Raw genomic sequence first — 20920 nt, 5'->3', positions numbered from 1 at the left:
TCCAGCATAGGATTTTACCGGCTTCTTCCAGTTTATATAGCAGCTTTCCATGAGGAATGATATCAAAAGCTTTACTAAAGTCTAGATATATGATATTAAAATTGTTACCTGCATCCAAATGTGCATTGATTACATCGTAATAATTCACTAGATTGACCACGCATGACTTCCTCTTCATGAATGCTGGGATCTTGTCAAGATGGTTCTGAATTGCATGATTATCCATAGAAGTCAATCTCATTGGTCCATAGTTGCTCAGCTCTTCCTTGGCACCAACTTTGTGGATTGGGAAAGCATTAACACTTCTCCAATCCAAGGGGATATTCCTAAATAATCCAATGATGCTCTTATTAACATTCCCAGTGGTTTGATACACTTACATGCAGCCTTTTTAATTATAATTTAATATATACCATCCTCCCCTGTAGACCTGCCTGCCTTTAATCTCACTACTTTTTTTAACAAATGCTTCTCTGGGATTATTATTCTGCTACTTATTTTACATTATCTTATTTTGTAGATATTTGAGCAGTGATAAATAGTTGGAATGAATTGCAGTAGCAGACTATTCCTAATATGAAGCCTCATCTAAGATCTAATTGGATAATTATCAAGATTACATCTTTAACATGAAATGGAATCAGATACAGCCACTCTCTGACTTACATAGGGGTTGCATTCTGCGTAACTTTGCACAAGTCAAATTTTACCTGTCGGAATTTCTCCTTCAATGCTTACACAGCATGCGCAAGTATGGCACCTTGAATGCTGTTTTGTTATCACCATCGATCTTAAATGCGCTGATCCTTTAACATGTTCTTTTATATGTGCACTGTCCTTTAAAATACTATTCACTGTTGAAGCAGTGTGACCTAATTCCCATGCAATAGATAACAACTTTGTTCTGCTTCGTACTTCTTAATCATTTTTATCTTTATTTCTAAATCAATTTTGTTTCACTTCCTAGCACTGCCACCACTTGCACTTTCCTTTAAGTAGATGGGAATAAAAAGAACACTGATGATGACCGACACAGGGTTAAAACAGATGAATTACAATATAAACACAATGAATGTTGTAGGCACTTGGCTTATGGAGTTTCGCTGTCTACGTATTTTTGTCATCCTAGTCAGGTCCTCCATTTATTTCCGACAGGATGCAAAATACGTTTCTGCGATTTTTTTTTTTTTTAAGTTTGCACCAGAAATCAAAAATTTACTTAAAGTCAAATTTACATAAGTAAAGTATTACGTAAGCCAGGGAGTGACAGTAATTAGTTTCTTATTTTTGAATGAGTGCCAAAGAATATGCTGGCTATTAAAACTGTTTTGAGAATTTATTAATAATAACTTTATTTTCTCTAGGATTTGATGGCACAAGTAACGTATTAGCAGGCAAACTGTACAACATTCCAGTAAAAGGGACACATGCTCATGCTTTTGTAATGTCTTATTCATCATTTGATGACTGTAAAGCAAGGGTAAGTGGAAATATTTAGTTCATTTAAATAATTCTTAATAGATGGCTACATATTGGTATAGTGACACTCTGCATCGTGGAAAACTGAACAGAATCACTTAATTTCTATTCTAACCCACGCACTTCCTGATAATTTTGATTACACTTATGCTAAATCAGAAAAGTACTAGTTGATAAAAATTTTATTATACAGCAAGCTGTCTGTAGACACAGAATCCAAAGGTAATGATCCATAACAATTATCAGCAGAGCTACACTATTATAAAGTTATAATAGTGCAGTATAAGAATTTTTCAGAGTGAAAATAGTTATTTCTATGTCAGTGTTTCTTAAATCTCTTTTTCAGTCTGACAACCACTTCAGTGAGAAAACTATCCTGAAAAACTCTCTCACCTGTTTGCACTTGCCACCACAAGGAAACATGACTAGTTATAGTGCTACATATCAGTAACTGGTGTTTTTGAATACTCTGCAGACTACATGGAGAACCTTAGAGACCACCCTCTCTGAGAACCATTGTTCTATGTTTGTGATAGCATTCAGCAGTTACTATTGATTTGGTTTGCATTTTGTATATTCAAGTTTCTTCTAAAAAGCTATTTTAATACCAGGAGGTTTGAAAGGTGTGGATCAGTAATTTCAAAAATTTCTTGATAAGAAACAACTGCTATCACCAGCAAGAATATGCAAAGATACATTCTTCCTAATAAGAGTAAAAACTATAACAGATGTAAATGGATGTGAATGTCTGCTGTTCTCTAGGATGCACAATTTAAATTCTTTGCATGGCATCATTGTAGTTTTTCTAAAAATTACCTATGATGCTTTGAGTGTTTTGGTTCTGCACGTATAGTTCTATGGGCATTACTTCTATTAGCAGATAATCACAATCTATTTGAATTAAAACAATCTTTTAAAGGGGGGAGAATTCTATGATTGTGTGTGGTATGCTGTACTATCTTCTTGAAACTGCATGTTCATTGATATCTAAAAGTGCAATAACATTTTTGATAATGTTCCACAATAAAGATTTTATTAAAAAAAAAAAAAAACTAATTAAATATATATATATATATTTGGAAACTATGCACCAACCATGTTGAAAATTTTTGGGAATGTTGGAGTGTTTATAATGAAATATAGTTTATTGTAGATCATATTATTATCATAGCCACTTAGGTGAAATCCTGATTCTAAAAAAATATCACTAATAAGTGTATGAGCACATCTTGGAGGCACTTTGTTTCTCTGTTTAATTCCTACACTGGAAGAGTATAATTCTGTATATAGTCATTATATAGCCTTCTGTACAATTGATGCTAAATGGATTTGTCACTCAGTGTTAGTTTTGAAAGGTCTGGATTGAATCTCATCAGTGACAGGAAGAAAAGATTAAGGTCTTTTCAAGTGAAGCTTAATTTCCAAAAGGTTTTTTTTTTTTTTTTCCCCATCGTGAAGCAGATAAGCCAGCATTAGAACATGTAATTTTCAGACACATTGTAGTGACGTTTCCTGGCTTGCTTTGTTTTCTCACTAATTTTAACAACTCAAATTTTCTTTATGATAGAATATAATAGATGTAAGTGATGCAAAAAATAATGTTCATTGGAAGTCGGTTGGTTTTTCTGTTGCTTCTTTTATCACCTCAGGTTTACACTGGTAAGCTGCCGTGTCATTTCTGATCACAACTACTGCCAATTTTCTTCTTGTCTCCTGACAATTCACATGTCAGACCTTTTTAAAAAAATCCTTGAGAAAGATTTGTTTCTTCATATGGTAGTACTATTTGTCAAAAATGCTATACTATAGATTTTTTACTATACTATAGCACTTTTGGCAGCTTTCTCAAACTGCAATAATTAATCAAGAAAGATATACCTTTGCATTTGTTTTTATCACCTTTTCATCATTGTTATGGCCATATATTTATAGTAATTGTTTGGCTATAGTGCGTAACATCACTACACCTCCATTACTCATTTGAGAGCATTATAAAATATTTTTATTCATTGCCAGTTAGTTACTTTGGTTTTAAAAAAAAAAGTTAGTTGATGTATGCAGTGCATTACATTTCAAATGTAAAAATGATTTATAACAAAAAAAAAAAAAAAAAAATGAGCAAAGAGCAATGAATTTTATGCACAAACTGTGAAAATTTGGTTTCTGTACATTAGCATTAGTAGAGGCATGTGATGCAAGAAAGCAAGCTTATAAAGCAACAGCCAAAAAAAACCCTTCCCATTTCAACCATCTGGTTACTCACTCCAAATGTTTGTCTAGTTCAGCCTTAAATTTATTTAAGCTATCAACTTCCACAACAACAGATGGAAGTCTGTTCCAGCAATCAACTACCCACTGGCTAAAGGCAAACTTCTGCACATCTATTCTACAACTGTCTTTCCTCAATTTGAATCTATGCCCCCTCAGGTTCTTAATCTCAGCAAATGGAAGTATCCCATCAGCATTGAGCCTGCTCAAACCATTCAAAGCCTTGTACACCTCAATCAGATCACCTTGCAGGTGCCTAGTCTCCAGATGCTGCAGCTTACAGAATTTAAGCCTCTCCTGGTAAGAGAACCCCTTTGTTCCTCTCACCAATCTTGTTGCCCTTCTCCGTACTCGTTCTAGCAACTCTACATCCTTCCTAAAATGAGGCCTCCAGACCTGTACACAGTACTCAAGGTGTGCCTGACCATTGCCTTATTGAGGGCTGATGATTTTCCTATGTGTGAGTTCTGTGGCACAATTTTATCAATCAGACACATTTTAATTGGTTGTCCAGATTTTAGCAATATCTGTTTTGCCGCTTTTAATCATTTGACTGAGCCGTATACACTCAGTCAGATTTTATCCGACAATGACAATGTGTCTGCTGTTTTTAGCTATTTTAAATCAATAAAGGTTTTTACTTGTATTTAAAATTGACATGTTATTGTCATGTTATTTATTTTATACCTTTTGTTATTTTATATCTTGACATGGTGACCTAAGTAATTAGGTCAGTGAAGGTTTAAATTTTTATATATCACCTGATTTTGATGCATTATAGCCTTAGTTGCTAATGCACCAATAAAACCCAACAACCAACCAACCAACCATTGCCTTATACAGAGGTATAATCACCTCCTTGCCTCTGCTAGCAAAATTCCTATATATCATTTGATTCCTATATATTCCTATATATCATTCCTATATATATTTGAGAAAACTCCATGACTTGCTCTGGCAGTCTGTCTGCACTACTTAGAGAACTTCATATCTGAATGCACAATTACCCCCAGGTCTTTTTCATTCTCCACCTCCCTGAGTGTAATACCACACAGTTTCTATGTTTCTCTTTGGTTACTGCTACACAAGCAACGTATGCCATGTTGTCCATTTATTCCTTCAACAAACAGATGGCAACAAACATGTCTCGTATACAGCATATGGATAGCCTGATATGTATGTAAAAAAAAAAAAATAATAATTATCAGATTTTTATGGATCTGATTTTAATGAAATTTGGGAGGGCCAACAAATCTCTAAAAGACCCAGAAATAATAAATTTTTGTTTTTAGATTTTTTTTACTAAAGTATAAATATAAAATTTAATGAAAATAAGTCCACTGGGGATTGAATTATTACACGAGGATGCATGGTCATGTTAAAGACAATAGGTGCATTTTATATATATGCTAATGTATCTAAAAATGAATAAAATAAGTTTTTGATATGCAGTTTAAACAAGATTTGCATTCTCTCAGTGTAATTTGTGTGAATGAAGATGTAGCTGTATAGGGACATACCTCTCTCAATTAAAACAAGTTGACCAGTTCAATTGTTTATTGTAAGTTGGTATTTATGATATATGATTATTGTTATAAATTAGATCGTGATAGACAAATATGCCAATTTTACTCAAGAGATTAAATTGCTTTGAAGATGTAAGTAGAATTTTTCTCTTCAAAAAACTTGCTTGTTACTAGTGGAGTTAAAAGATTGGCAGGTTTTTAAAAAGTGGCAATTTCTAGCTCTCAAAGTTAGATACATGAGATTTCCCCTCTTTCCCATATTCACATACAGTAAACCCCTGTTATTTGCGGGGGGGGGGGGGGTTACATTCCTGAGAAATGCCGCAAATACTGAGTTATGGCTCTCACAGTAATAAAGGGGTTCCGTTCCAAAGTATGAAATATATAAGAAAAACTAGTCTAAAATTTTGTCTATGTATGTATTATATGTACCTTCATAATATGACTATGTACATAGACAGTACATGTAGACATGTATAGTATCTTATGTAGGACGGCACCTGAACGAAAGTTCAACTCCGTCTTTGTACACTGTGATGGTTACAGAAAGCACTGTAACAGGCCAGAAATGTGTGTAACGTTATGTTCGTGCAGTGTGTGTGTTGTTGTGTTGTTTAGTTGTTTCTGGCCGTTTTGTCACCAGGCAGGCGATCACCTGGAAAGCCTGCCCAGTGTCCGTCTACACTACGGGGAGGTAGGCCACAACTGCGCAAGAACCATGGCCAACCTCAACAGTCACGTACTGAATGTCCAAAGAGGGTTTGTGGAGCCATTCAAAAGAACCCCGCGCCAGCAAGCCGGCAACAGCGCACTCACACACACACACACACACACACACACACACACACACACACACACACACACACACACACACACACACACACACACTCTCTCCCCCAGGAGACAGGACAGCAGAAGACGAAGAAATAAGGATGAGAATACATAAAGTAAAAAAAAAAAAGTAAAATAAAATCTTTATCCATTTCTTGCCCACATCTGTATGCAGTGCTGCCCAAAGTGGTCCACAAAGAGAAAAGGTGTATTGTCAAACAGAAGTTGTAATGTCATTCAATCATGATCGGCAGGAACAAGTTCTAGATATAATTCTGAATTCTATTAAACTGGAGTGGTGTCAGAAGTCTCTGGTAGATGACGGTATCACTGAGCAGAGGTTTAGTTGAAGAGAGTCTTGATAAAGGATGAGTCAGAGAAGTGCAGCATCTGTTAAAATCTTTGCGTGGTCTTGAAAGCCACAACAATTGTGTATATGACGTCATCAGGACGACGAGGCAGCGCACAGTTGTATTATCATTTATGATGCATTTTCAGTTTCATTTCTTGAATTAACATTGAGGTTTAGAGATTTCCTGCGATTAAAAGCAGCATTGCAGAAGGTTTGAAGGGCCTGGAAATTGTTGACAGAGATGAGTATCTTCTCACCTCCGGGACACAAGTTTGGTACTGTTGCCTTAAGAGCCGATCTTAGATCCTCGTAAATGGAGCATTCAAAAAGTACGTGAGGAGAGTCTTCCGGTAGCCCACATCGACAGGAGACTGTATTGGAAAGTCTGAATTGGTAGAGTTTTGCGTTAAGCGAACCATGCCCAGTTAGTATGTAGGAGGTAAACAGTGAGGGTGAAAACCATTTTCTGGTGGATGATGAGAGTAGTGCAGTTACGTCGGGAACAAAGTTTTTGGTGATAGCTCCTTTTTCGGTAGAATTCCATCTATTCTCCCAGGTATTCACTAACAAATTCCAGCATCTGGTTCGCTCAGTTTTGGGATCAGTCTGAGGGTTAACAATGATTCCCTGAAATTCCACAGAAATGCCTTTGCGGATGTAAAAGCAAAGCCCTCTAAACACAACATGCAAGTCAAGTGGCATGGTGCCTGCAAGAGTCTGTAAAGCTGGAGTTGATACTGTTCGGCAAACGTGAAGTAGGCTGAGGAGAAAGCAACGTTGAATAGTGGATAACTTGGTTTGTACTGTTTTGAGTGCAGTACGTCTAAACCAAAGGCTGGCAGCGTAGGTTGTAATTGGGATTATGGAAGCATTATAAAATAGATGTAGGGTTTTAGTGTTCAGTCCCCAGTCTTGTCTGGTAATTTGGAGCAGCATTGCGGTAAAACTCTTAACTTTGACAGACAGATGTTGAATATGCTCAGTAAAGGAAAAGCGGTCGTTGATGATGGCTCCTAAAAATTTGATGCTTCGGACAAGTGGAAGTGATTTCTTGTCAAGTTTTACAACTGGTGGTCTGCGATAGTCTAATTTGTGTTTAAAAATCATGATCTTCGATTTTGTTGGGGATAATTTTAATTTGTTCTTAGAGGACCAGGACGATAGTTCAAAGAGTACTTTATTGGCATAGAGTTCTAATTCAGATCTTGAGTTTCCATTCACTAAAATGATAATGTCATCTGCATACGCAAGTTGTTGCACATTTTGAAATTCAGTCGTCCTAAGCAGCCAATCATCGAGAACTAGGTTCCAAATCAAGGGACCTAAAATTGATCCTTGGGGGAAACCACGGGAGACAGATCTGTTAATCTTCGTGCTTTTAGTGATGACGGTGACGGTGCGATCAGCAAAATAGTTTCTAACAAGTTTATAAAGCTGAAGAGAGCAGTGATTGGAACGGAGTCTGCTGAGGGCACTTTCCACCATAAATTATCAAAAGCGCCCTCAAAATCGATAAAGATTGCCATAACGTACTTGGAGCAGTCAATGAGGTGGTGGAGTTCTAATAAGGCGTCTTCGCATCCAAGCCCTTGCCTAAATCCGTATTGAAGAGAGGATGTGGAGCTTGTGGCTCCCTGCAGTGTGGTTATTTTATTGGCAATTAATCTCTCTAACACTTTTCCCAGGTGAGAGAGCAAGGCTATGGGGCGGTAGGATCTCGCATTATCTAGTGGCTTACCAGGTTTATGTAAAATCTTAAGAATGGCGTGTTTCCACGGTTTGGGAAACGTTCCAGTATTTAAGCAGTTGTTGAATAATTTAAGTAGAACTTTGGGCCTTAGGTCATAAAAGTGTTTGATAAATATGTTGTCAATCAGGTCATCGCCAGGACATTTGTTTGACTGAATTTTATTCAAGATTGAAGTAAGTTCTTCTGCAGTAAATGGACTTGTTTCTTCTAAAGGAAGGTATTTTTGGTTTAAATCACGAATAGATAGATGGTGTGAAGTGTCAATAGTGAGATCATCGTTAGGCAGCAGTTGGTCCAAGATGGCATTTATGGAGTCTGTTAGTGTAATAGTTTCCATACTGCTGGAGGTAATGGAGTTAAAAATGTCACCCAAGATCATTTTATTTTTAGCAATTTTATAGATGACGCCCCAAGGATTATTATTCCCAGACGTACGGACAAAATTGTGCCAGGATTGCAATTTGCTTTCATAAATCAATTTTACGTATTTTCTTTTGAGAGTTTTAGACAGTACATAGTGAAATGCAAGCATATGGCATCGAAATGAAAATAAGAAACAATTTAATATTAAATGTAATATTTATTAGAAATTTCAAACTGCGCCTTTTCTATAGCTAAAAAAACTTATCCCGCCAGTGCTATCACCAGTTTCGCTAAAGTGTTGATAAAGGAGTTTTGCCTTTTCACGAATGATGAATGAACTTAACGGAATTTTATTTTGAGTTCGGTCTTCTATCCACAGATTTAAAGCCTTTTCCATTTTTTCTAATTTAACATCACGAGTTACAGAGCAAATTTTTGAAGCAATTAGCGCGTTTCCATGGACACTACGTCGGATTTTTTCTTCCGATTTCTTGATTGATCGTATCGTTGACTCATTGATTTTATAATGTTTTGCCACTAAGGAGACACTTTCACCATTAGAAATTTTATCTAATAACTCAATTTTATTCGCTAATGTCATCACCTTCTTTGATCTTTTCACATTTCCCTTGTTATTCGTAGCCATATTTTTGTACGGGTAAGAAAGAAGTTTCTATTCCGTAAACACAATAAAGTCACTTTCTTCCATTAACACACTTGAAAAAGTCTGTTTTACACTGCAAAACGGTAGATTTATCACTTTTGTAGCATATAAATTGATAAATTTATTCAATTTATAAGCATATAAATTAAAAGCAAACGACGAAACCTTCCACGACAAGAGCATAACACATATTGAACAAGGATTAGTGAGAAACATCCACGCTCGCGATTTTGTACCCCTCTCCCCCCACCCACCGAGCGCTGTTTTGACCAGAAAAGATGATTTTAGCCACGCCTATGTTTTTTTTATGGCGGAAAATGTTCACAGCGCTCTAAAATTCACATTTTATATTAAATCAGTGACCGCAAATACACGAAACTGCGAATACAGATACCACGAATAGCTGGGGTTTACTGTATTTTTATAATGGTTAATTCATTTTTATTTAGGGTAATTCTAAATGTAAAAGTTAAAAATCTGTCACATGCTTAGTAATGCAGATGGATAGAGGATTCACTTGTAATTTTCTGTTACCTAATGAATGAAGATTGTTCCAGAGAACAGAATGAATGAATGAAGAAAGAAGAAAACTTATTTGAAAAGTTTGAAGTTAACTGAGGAAGGATGCGAAATGAGTCACTGTTTTATATATAATTAAATAGGTTCAAAAGAAAATCTAAGAGTTGCAATTGCCAATTCAGAAGAATGATGTGCTTGTGGAAATATCTGTAGATGATTCATGCAGGAGTTTGAATTAGATTAGAGTAGTCATTTGTTGGGAGCGTCATCTCATTGGTTAGCAGTTCAGGAAAAGAAACTGTGCTGAGTCAAAAAAAAAAATAAAATAAAATAAAACACAAACATTGAGTTTTAAGGGGAAACTATAGTAATCATATTCTAAGGGAAACCATAGTTTCCTCCTAATACAGTAAACCCCCGCTATTCGTGGGGGTTACATTCCTGAGAAATGCCGCGAATACCGAAAACGCGAATACTGAGTTATGGCTCCCATAGTAATAAGGGGGTTCCATTCCAAAGTATGAAATACTGTATATGAGAAAAACTAGTCTAAAATTTTGTCTCTGTATGTACCTTCATAATATGACTATGTTACATAGACAGTACATAGTGAAATGCAAGCATATGGCATCGAAATGAAAATAAGAAACAATTTAATATTAAATGTAATATTTATTAGAAATTTCAAACTAGCGCCTTTGCTAACTAAAAAACGTATCCCGCCAGTGCTATCACCAGTTTCGCTAAAGTGTTGATAAAGGAGTTTTGCCTTTTTACGAATGATGAGCGAACATAACGGAATTTTATTTTCAGTTCAGTCTTCTATCCACAGATTTAAAGCTTTTCCATTTTTTCTAATTTAACATCACGAGTTACAGAGCCAATTTTTGAAGCAATTAGTGCGTTTTCACAGACACTACGGTGTTTTTTGTTTTTTTTTTCAGATTTTTTGATAGATCGTACCGTTGACTCATTGATTTTATAATGTTTTGCCACTGAGGAGACACTTTCACCATTAGAAAATTTATCCAATAACTCAATTTTATTCACTAATGTCATCACCTTCTTTGATCTTTTCACATTTCCCTTGTTATTCGTAGCCATATTTTTGTACGGATTAGAAAGAACTTGTCCACAATAAAGTCACTTTCTTCCATTAACACACTCAAAGTCTGTTTTACATTGCAGAACGGTAGATTTATCATTTTTGTCAGTAAATCAATTTATAAATTGATAAATTTATTCAATTTATATTGATTATATTGATATAATAAATTAATAAATTTATTCAATTTATAAGCATATAAATTAAAAGCAAACGACGAAAACTTCCATGACAAGCACATAACACATACTGAACAAGGATTAGCAAGAAACATCCACGCTTGCGATTTTGTCACCCCTCTCTCCCCCACCCACTGAGCGCTGTTTTGACCTGGAAAGATAATTTTAGCCACGCCCATGTATTTTTATGGCAGAAAATGTTCACGACGCTTTAAAATTCACATTTTTTTAGGTTTCATTTTATATTAAATCAGCGACCGCAAATACAGATAACGCGAATAGCGGGGGTTTACTGTATATGCTTGTGTCAAGAAAGACTTGAGGCTGATATTCCAAATAGACCTGTCTGATATTTTAATTCAAAACTATCAAATGGTATTAAGTTTTTCTAGCATTTAAATGTCTGAAGATCAGCATTTAAGAAGTTAATGTAGGATACTATATTTAAGAGATTTGCTTATTTCTACAGAACAGTTTATCAAACAAAAAAAGAAGAGAAGCCATTTTTGGCAAAACAGTTAATGGAATTGTGGATAACTGTGTATATGTTTGAGCTGAAGAGGAATTTTTTGCAAATATTCAGTTATGTTACCTTGCTAATCTTTGTGTTTTTTTTTTCCCCCTTCAATTCTGGAAGTTTTCTAGAATTATTATATGATTTTTGTGTTGTGCATTTTCATACTCGTTATTCTCTTTGCAGACACTGAAGTGTAGACACACAAGCCAGGATGTAGACTTTGTGTCCTTGTGTTTAAAATATCGTAGAGATCTCTCAGAATTCTTACATATACTAAGTGATGAAGCAAGTACTGGAGAGCTTGCAGCATTTATTGCATATGCTGTGGCATTCCCAGACACATTCTTAGCTCTCATTGATACTTATGATGTCATTAGGTAAATGTTAAAGGCATTTATTGCACTTTCTTATTAGAAATGATATCCACAGTTTTATTATTTATAGTATTCTGCTCATATGAATAGATAATATTCAGTATGTCCAAGGACAGGTTGCTTTAAAATCTTTTTATGGGAAATTGTGAATAATATTTGTCACTAAAATTGCATATTTGGGTTTTTAGTTCTTATTTCAAATTGGTCAGCTTCATAACCTATCTTTTAAGTTCTTTTATGTAAATAAAAATTAGTAGTTTTAATGTTTTTTCTTTTTTTATATAATTAAGTTATTTGTGTTAGCACTTCACTGTCAAGATGAATCTGTGTAATAATTGTATTTTTTCATACCTGTCAGATCCACTCTTGTCATAATTTATAGCTAAATTTGTTATATGGGATATTTCTTTTTATTGTGCAACATATGTGAGAATTGATATGATTTTGAATGCAGACAGCAGGAGGACACAGATACTTGCCATTTTGACAATAGTTGTTGAGACCTGTTTTTTTTCCTAATGTGTATTGTTCAGGTATGTAAAGATTGTATTGTCCTAAAAAAATGTTGCGCATACTGGACTGTAATGGGAAAGGTCAGTCCTCTAAATTTGAAAGAAACTTATAGTTGCAGAAGTTGCTGGAACGTTAATGATGCCATTATGAAAAAGAAAACTAGAGCCATGAAGTTTTGAACTACAGCACCTAATGGTAAACTATAGAAGAATACTGTAATGAGAAAACTTCACACCACACTTTGGTGCTGAATGAATTACAGCATTGTAAGGCAAGTTTGCACAAGAGCAAAATATTTTGTCTGATGCATTTCTCATCACTCTGAACTGGACCATTTCCCACAATATCTGAATTTTGGCTTATTTACAGTTTCTTCTTAACAGAAGGAACAGTAACCATGACTTAAGTATATAGTATTTTAACAAGTTATATCAGTGGTCATAAAAAGAAAACAAAAATGCTTCTTACAGTATTTCAGTAATTTCATTTATCAATACCCTATCCAATAATCTTCTGATTATTGGATAGAGTATTGATAAATGAAAGTAAGTCCAGGCATCTTATTAGCTGCAAATTAAATTTGCTTTATTGTGAGAATGTTTTTTTTTTTTTACCAATAGTAAATACCATTAGACAGAGGCAGTTACATTATCAGGTCCCATACAGGTGAAAAGCCTAGTTCATGGTTGCTATCTGTTATTTCTGAATTCCATTAAGTCAAGGGTTAACTGTATTCAGGTCTGATCATGATTTCTTACACTGAGACAGTCACTCGATGAGCAGTAGTGGGAAGGGAAAAGAGAAGCAGCAGTAGGTTTTGTCTTATTAACTTTAGTCTGGGCAATCATAAATTCAACAGATAAATTTACAGTTAAAAACATTAATGTTACAAGTGCTTCTTTCATAAACATTAATAGTCTATTAGAAGCCTGACACCAACGATTTCATATGTTGAGAAGGGAGTAGTCTCAGTTCTTTTAACAAAAATATCTTTGTGTAGTTAATAGGTATGGAAAGACTGCTTGAAACCAGTCTTCATTCTTTCTATTTTCTACCTCTTTCTTTTCTCTCCCTCTTTGTGCATGTATGGCGCTTCTGTAGCCAGGTGGAAAGGAGCAGCAGTGCGTAGCACACGCTTCTTGATTAGACCGGGGTTCAAGCCCGTCACCACCAAACACAGAGGATGCGGAAAGGTTAGGGAACGACCACCGCATATCCCGGAGCAATATGGCCTTAGTTGCTAATGCTCCTTAAAAAAAAAACCAAATAACAAAATAAATAATCTTTGTGCATGTGTGTGTGTAAAGTATATTGTATGTAGAAAGTGTGAAGAAAATTTTGATTTAAACCTATTGAGTATACGGTATACACTGTGAGCTTGACTAAATGGATAGGGAATGTAGCAATATATGGTATGAAAAAGAAGAAATTGACAGGAAATTAAAAATAAAGATAAGTGAAAAGGCGACCAAAATAAGATAACATTGCAGTGTCTTGCACAATCTCATTGTCATCATCAGAGGTCATCCACCGAAATTATGAAAAAGACAGCAATGTTCCTGCTTTTGTTTCTGACATGTTCTGTATGCTGTTGAGAATGAAATATTAAAATTTTGCTGTAAGAGGGCTATTAGAGCTCTAAGGTCTAATAGATTGCGCCAATAAAAGTGGTTATATTACGTAGTGCATACAGATCGTGGATGACCTTTTTTGATTTAAACCTCTATTGAGGTTTAAATCAAAAGATTTTGATTTAAACCTCAATAGGTTTAAATCAAAATCTTCTTCACACTTTCTACATACAATATACTTTTTATATATATACACATTATGGCTGTAGGGTACGTTTTGCTAATGCAGTGTTCCTGATCCATAAGCTATGTTATCTTCCTTTTCGTACAGTCAGATTCCACCCCCCATGATAATTAGCTTCTTAATACAATTATTCTTTACTATATATATATATATATATATATAAAATATTTTATATAATATTGAAGATAATAATATAGAAGTTAATTCAAGCAGACAGTACCAAGCTGGATTTAAAGAAACGCTAGGGATATAAATATATATTAAAAAAAAAATAATAATCATAATTAAAAAACACAGACACAAAACTTATTGTTGTCTACCCACAATCTAGACGACTTCAACTGGGGCCAACCACACAGACTGAAGGCAAAAAACGACAAGGAGCTCTGTTTCTGTAATGATCAATGTCTGCTAAGATATATAAAAATTCCGAGATTAAGAAAAAAATTAAGTAATTTGAATCTAAACCAATTAAAGATAGTTAATTTTTTTTAGAATCAAAAGAAATATTATATACTTAAGTATACTGTATATACTTAAGTTCACGCTAAGGTGACATGCAAGTTCAGCTCAGGGTCGTAGGAACGGGTTTGTGATCCCGGGCATACCCGAGCTATAACTTATCTCTTGTAGGGTCTTTAAGCTGTCCTACACTCTTTGTTCTTATTTCTCCGAAATTATTAGGGTAATCCGAGGATGTAGGAGAAACTATTTCTTATCTGTACTACTATATCTTTGCCTTTATGGAGTTCAGGTTCTATTATTCCTACTCTATTAGTTTTTATTCTTACTATCTGCATGTTTCTCTTTGCGTTAACTTTAATTAATTGATTAATTATTTATTTTTATTTTTACCATATCTATCACATAGGGGTCACTACATATATATTAACTCACTAGAGGGATTATTATTTCATAACGACTAGTTACATTATGTCCTGAATATGCTAGATATGCCTTATACTTTGCATTTGTTCTTATTTTAATTATTAAATTGCGTTCTCTGTCGGGTCAACGATGATCAATATAAATAAATAAATTTTCTGTTTATACTCAGGGACAACCAAATGGTCAGAGGAGTTCACAAAATAGACAGAATACAAGAAACAGCACCGTATTCGGCAGTCACAGTCTGGAACCCTGGTCACTCAAGGCACGTGTACTTATGCACCCGCTTACATTTATAATATCTTTCTTTTGATTCTAAAAAAATTTTTAACTATCTTTAATTTGGTTTAGATTCAAATTACTTAATTTACTTAATCTTGGAATTTTTATATATCTTAGTAGATATTGATCATTGCGGAAACAGAGAGCTCGTTTTTTTCCTTCAATCTGGGTGGTTGGCCCCAGTTGAAGTCGTCTAGATTGTGGGTAGACAACGATAAGTTTTGTGTGTGTGTGTGTGTGTGTGTGTGTGTGTGTGTGTGTGTGTGTGTGTGTGTGTGTGTGTGTGTGTGTGTGTGTGTGTGTGTGTGTGTGTGTGTGTGTGTGTGTATATTTTTTTTTTTTTTTTTTTTTTTTTAATATATATTTCTATCCCTTGCGTTTCTTTAAATCCAGCTTGATATTGTCTGCTTGAATTAACTTCTATATTATTATCTTCAATATATATATTATACAAAATATTTTATACACATTATGGTTGTAATGCATAATTGCTCTAGAAACTACATTGGCCCATAAGTATTAGTTACAGCTTGATACAATTTATTAACTTTCTTTCCATATTACTCATACAAATAAATAAATACACACACACACACACACACACACACACACACACACACACACACACACACACACACAGGTGTTCAAAGAAAGTGCATCACATAGGAATTTCATATTTCTAACCCTTTTTCACCATGGTATGTTTCATTAATGACTAGCATCACAATAGAAATATAAACAAAATATATTTATTAATAGTTAAGGCAAAGCTAAGTAATATTTGATAGGTGCTCTCAAAATATTCCAAAATGAGCATTTGCAACCTTTTTATACAACAGTTTTGGTAAACTTGATAATTATGGCTGAAATGCTATCAGAAGCCTGCAGTTTCCTTCAGTTTATCATTTTAAATGGAAAACAAAATGAAAAGTTCACGAAGTGCAAATTAATATTTTGTTGAACCGCCTCTGGCCCTGGTGACAGCAACACACCGTCAAGGCACTGACAAGATCAATTTCTGAAGTTAATCAACTGATAGTTCGTGGTTCCAAACACAAATTATGGCTTCCTGAAGTGCATGAACGGTCTTTGGTTTCTTTCCAGCAACTGCAGATTCCATGCAATGCCAACAGTTCTCTATAGGATTCAGGTCCGGGCTGTTTCCTGGCAGCTAAGAGTTGTAATGGGCCATTCTTCCAACCATTTTTTTCACCTGTAACAAATGTAAACACATTACTATTGAACCTCTAATGCAGAAATGAAACTAAAGTAACTACAGAAGTGCCTACTTACACTTTTTGCCTGATGACAAGGAGCAGAGTCATCCTGAAAGATGCAGTTGCTTGGCAGGTTGAAAGCAGTTTGCTTTCCAATATAGCCAGGTATCCATTGGCATTTACAGAACCTTTTATAAACTTCAAGTGACCTACTCTGCAATATGAAATGCACCTCCATATCATTCGGCTGGTAGGGAATTTCACTGTAGACACCATACAGTCTGGATGGTATTCTTCACCACGTCTACGGCGAATCGTTTGTCTTCCATCAGAGCCATGCAGGTTGAATTTCTTCCACTGCTCGGGGGTCCATTTGACATGCTCCTTACACCAAATTAATCGGGCCTTTTTCATTTTTTGTGTGAGGTGGGGCTTCTTCTTAGAATGACAGGCTACAAGTCCATTTTTGAAGAGGTATCTTCTGACTGTTACTGCACTTGCTACCACTCCTGTATGTTCTTCCCATTCTCTTTTCAGCTTAAACAAAGAAGCTTTTCAGTTTTTAAGGCATAAGCACTTCAAAACGTGGTCCTGTTTTGGCGTAGACTCATTTGTGTCAGGTTCCTTTCTTTCCTATCAGCAGAACCAGTATTCTTGAGTTTGGAAAGAAATCTACTTACTGTCGACTGATTACAAGGACACTCTATAAGCAATATGACGGGAAGAACATCCTTCCTCACTTAAAGCAACAGTAGTACTCTTTCTTTGTAGTGTCAACTGCATGTAACTTGCCATCCTGATACAAGCAGGAAATGACTGCAAATCTTGCAGAGTGTGCTTATATAGCTGAATGTAACAGCTGATTCAATATTACATCATCACCTGCGCGTGTCAATCTTATCTGATGCAATCTGTAAGAAACATTGCCATATACTTACGTTATTTGGAAGACTAACGGAAGTGTAATTCGGAAGAATTACACTCTTAAGGGGTGATGCACTTTCTTTGAACACCAGTATGTGTGTGTGTGTGTGTTATAAATCTCTAAAATCACATATCATTTTAAAAGATCACAAATAAAAAAATACAAAACAAAATTAAATTGAAGTTCAATACTTGAAAGTGCATGATCGATGTCATGATCAAATAAAGCCACGCGATCAAAGGAAGCCGCATATTGAAGCATTAAAAAAACATTTATTTATAATTTTTATTTTCAATTACATTTTGAAAAATTAAAGTTTTCATAATTAATAAATATGGATTTATTGCGGATTATTTCGCTCACCTCACTTAGGAGACCACTGATCTAGCCTTATGCAGAAGGATAATGCAGTTAACCTCCTTATCTCTGCTGGCAAAATTTCTGTATATCACTGACAAAATCCCATGAACTGTCTTTGTAACCCATTTGTACTGCTCAGAGAACTTCTTGTTTGATTGCACAATTATGCCAGGTTTTTTCATTTTCTACTACCTTGAGTGTGGTACCACACAGTATGTTATTCTGAGATTGCTGCTACCCATACACAGTACCTTGCATTCATCAATGTTAAGCTTCAGTTGCTACTTCTCAACCCATCTCTCTAATTTTTCTAGCTTTTGTTGCAGTAACATACCTTGATTACTGTCAACCACCCTGCCAACCTTTTTATCATCTGCTTTCTTTAACATTTTTCTGAACGTTGTTAATTAAGCCTGATTTATCCTTCATCACTATCATTAATAAATATCGAAAACAACAATGGACTCAGCACTGAACCCTGGGGTACTTCACTAATAAAATTAATCTAAAAAAGTGCAGTGTCTTTTATAGTCACATTCTGCCTTCTCCCACTCAGCCGTCCCTTTATTCTTAGCTGTAAATTGCCCCTGATGCCACACTGCTCCAATTTGTACAGCAGTATTTCTTGTGAAACAATATCAGAAGCTTTCTTGAAATCTAAGTATATGATATCAAAATTATTTTTTGTGTTCAGTTTCTTTGGTAGTGTGCCATAGTATCCAATAAGATTGGTCAGTCAAACTTGCCTCTTAATGAATCTGTTAAGTTTCTCTCTCTCTCTCTCTCTCTCTCTCTCTCTCTGTTCAGTTTTTCTGTTTGACACCAGTTTTTGGCAGTTTATATCTGTAGTATCACTGAATAACATTCTTTGAAGTTTGGTTTGCCAGAACAAATGCAGATCTAAGACAGTATTATGGCACTGCTTTTCACAAAAAAAAAAAAAAAAAAAAAAAACCTTATGAGCATTATGTTTTTATCTTTCATGCAATTTAAGATGGACACAGAGTTTGCCTGCTGTTCCTGTATTAACTGTGATGCTTTAGTTCTCCATAGAAATCACTGTTTCACCATTGAATAGCTAAATCCAACACTGGAATACAAATCTATCTTTGTGCCACAATTCAAAAAGAAAAAAAAAAAAAAGATTAAATGAAACTTTTGCATTAGACAACAAATTGTACATCAAAATTTATAAATATTTATAAAAAATATTTTGCTGAGTGTGAGGATCACTGTGGTAAGCAAAATAAGTTTGGAAAGCATATTCATGAATGTTAGGTGATTGCAGCATTGTTTTACCTTATGGGGAATCATACATGTCTGCAATAAAATGAGTGCCCTGTATGCCTTGAATTAAATACATTTATATAACGAAACATAGATAAAAATTAAATATTCAGTCACCTTGAATTAATATTGATCTCCTTTCTAGTTATGTTAAGTCTACTTTTTTTTTTTTTTAGTATGGTTTACTGGAAATATCTAATATTAATTACTTTTTTAAAACTGTTTTGCTGTGATATTTTTTAAGGATTTAATATATAAAAAAAGCTGAATTTGGAAAGCAGAAACTTTTTAAATGTAGAAGCATTTTTATCCTTAATAAGAGCAAATAACAAGTGTTGATTAATTACAAATTATTATACTTATTAATGAGATTGCATAATATGATTTTTTTCTTATATATTTTTTTATGAAGAAAATAGAAGGGATTTCAGAGTTTCTTCAAACTCTGAAATCCATTTCTTCCTCTGTCATTTTTAACTCGTTCACTTCTTGTGTATACATTGTTTTGGGGTTTTTATTTCACAAGTGTAAAATGGCTTAGCCCAATTTTGCTGTTTTTCATTTATTGTGCAAGCACAAATTACAGTATATATTCTAAAAACAGTGTATAAAACAGATTCTTAGACTTTTAAGCTATTCCTGAACTATATTCCATTTAATGGCATTAAGCAGATTAGTTTTAAATAATTTCAATTTAGATTATTTATCTAAAGAAATTTAATTTACAGGGTTTGAGTTTCCTTTATAATTGCTCATGAGTTTGCTGCTTCTTTATATGTTGTATATCTCAGACGTTTTGTGTATTGGAATGGGTAATATAATATTTGGATTTGAGAGTTATCAAAAAAAATTAACATGCAATGTAATATCTGGTAGACATGGTCATTTAGAACTGATGCATATAGCAAAAACCTTTTCCCTGCATCTTGCAGAGAGATTGTTTGATCATTAAAAAAATAGAAATTTAATGTTACTGGCATATTAATCTAAATATATTTTTAAACATATTATCATAAGTGTCCCTGTTAATTAATTGCCATCCCCTGTCTTATACAGACTTCATTACTGAAGCATTTCACATCCATTGAATGTTACAAGCAACTAACCTGATAAGTAATATTTGATTAGGAAAAGTTACATTACTGAAAACATAAGTAAAGCTTTATTCTGAGTAGTTTGATTTTAAAACGATTTGTATTCGGAGGAGGGAATGTTGCTTACAATATCAATAAAAATTAATGAAAGGCATAATACTATGCCTAACTAGAGAAGTGCATCTCATTAAAGAGGAATGTCTAAAGAATATGGAGGAGATTTTTGTGAAGGTTACATTCCTGAAGTTTGTGATTTAAAAAAAAAATCCACAACCTGGGTTAGTTTGTATGTACTTGATTATTTTAAAGAAGTTGTTAAGGCAGGCATTAAAACAATAAATTTAACAATGAGGACTTCATTAAACTCAGAGTGATTCTCTTGGATTGGAAATGCACTTGTGTATTGCCAAATAGGTGAAAGTGGTTCAAAGAACAATGTGAGTAGACTGGTCAGTCTGACTTCAGTGGGAGGAGAACTGGTAGAGGCAGTGATTAATAATACTGTATGCAGGCATCTCAGTGAAATTGTTTTTCAAGGGAACACAGCATGGTTTTGCCACGGGAAGATCTTAACTAATCTGATTATCTATTATGATAGTCACTCAATAAGTC

General features: G+C 34.4%; 1 protein-coding gene across 1 annotated transcript in view; it reads left to right on the top strand.

Moving 5' to 3' along the window:
* The window catches only part of Naprt (nicotinate phosphoribosyltransferase), a 144533-nt gene that overhangs the window by 25140 nt on the left and 98473 nt on the right, over nucleotides 1–20920 (top strand). The window contains exons 5-7 of the mRNA XM_090389320.1: nucleotides 1365–1484; nucleotides 6292–6310; nucleotides 11760–11930. Coding sequence (XP_090245446.1) covers nucleotides 1365–1484; nucleotides 6292–6310; nucleotides 11760–11930 — 310 coding nt within the window. The remainder of the gene's footprint in view (nucleotides 1–1364; nucleotides 1485–6291; nucleotides 6311–11759; nucleotides 11931–20920) is intronic.

The sequence above is a fragment of the Mastigoproctus giganteus genome, chromosome 14, assembly GCF_048544385.1.
Source record: "Mastigoproctus giganteus isolate SK-2022 chromosome 14, ASM4854438v1, whole genome shotgun sequence".
NCBI classification, from domain to species: Eukaryota; Metazoa; Arthropoda; class Arachnida; order Uropygi; family Thelyphonidae; genus Mastigoproctus; species Mastigoproctus giganteus.
This window is presented reverse-complemented; position numbering and strand designations above follow the sequence as displayed.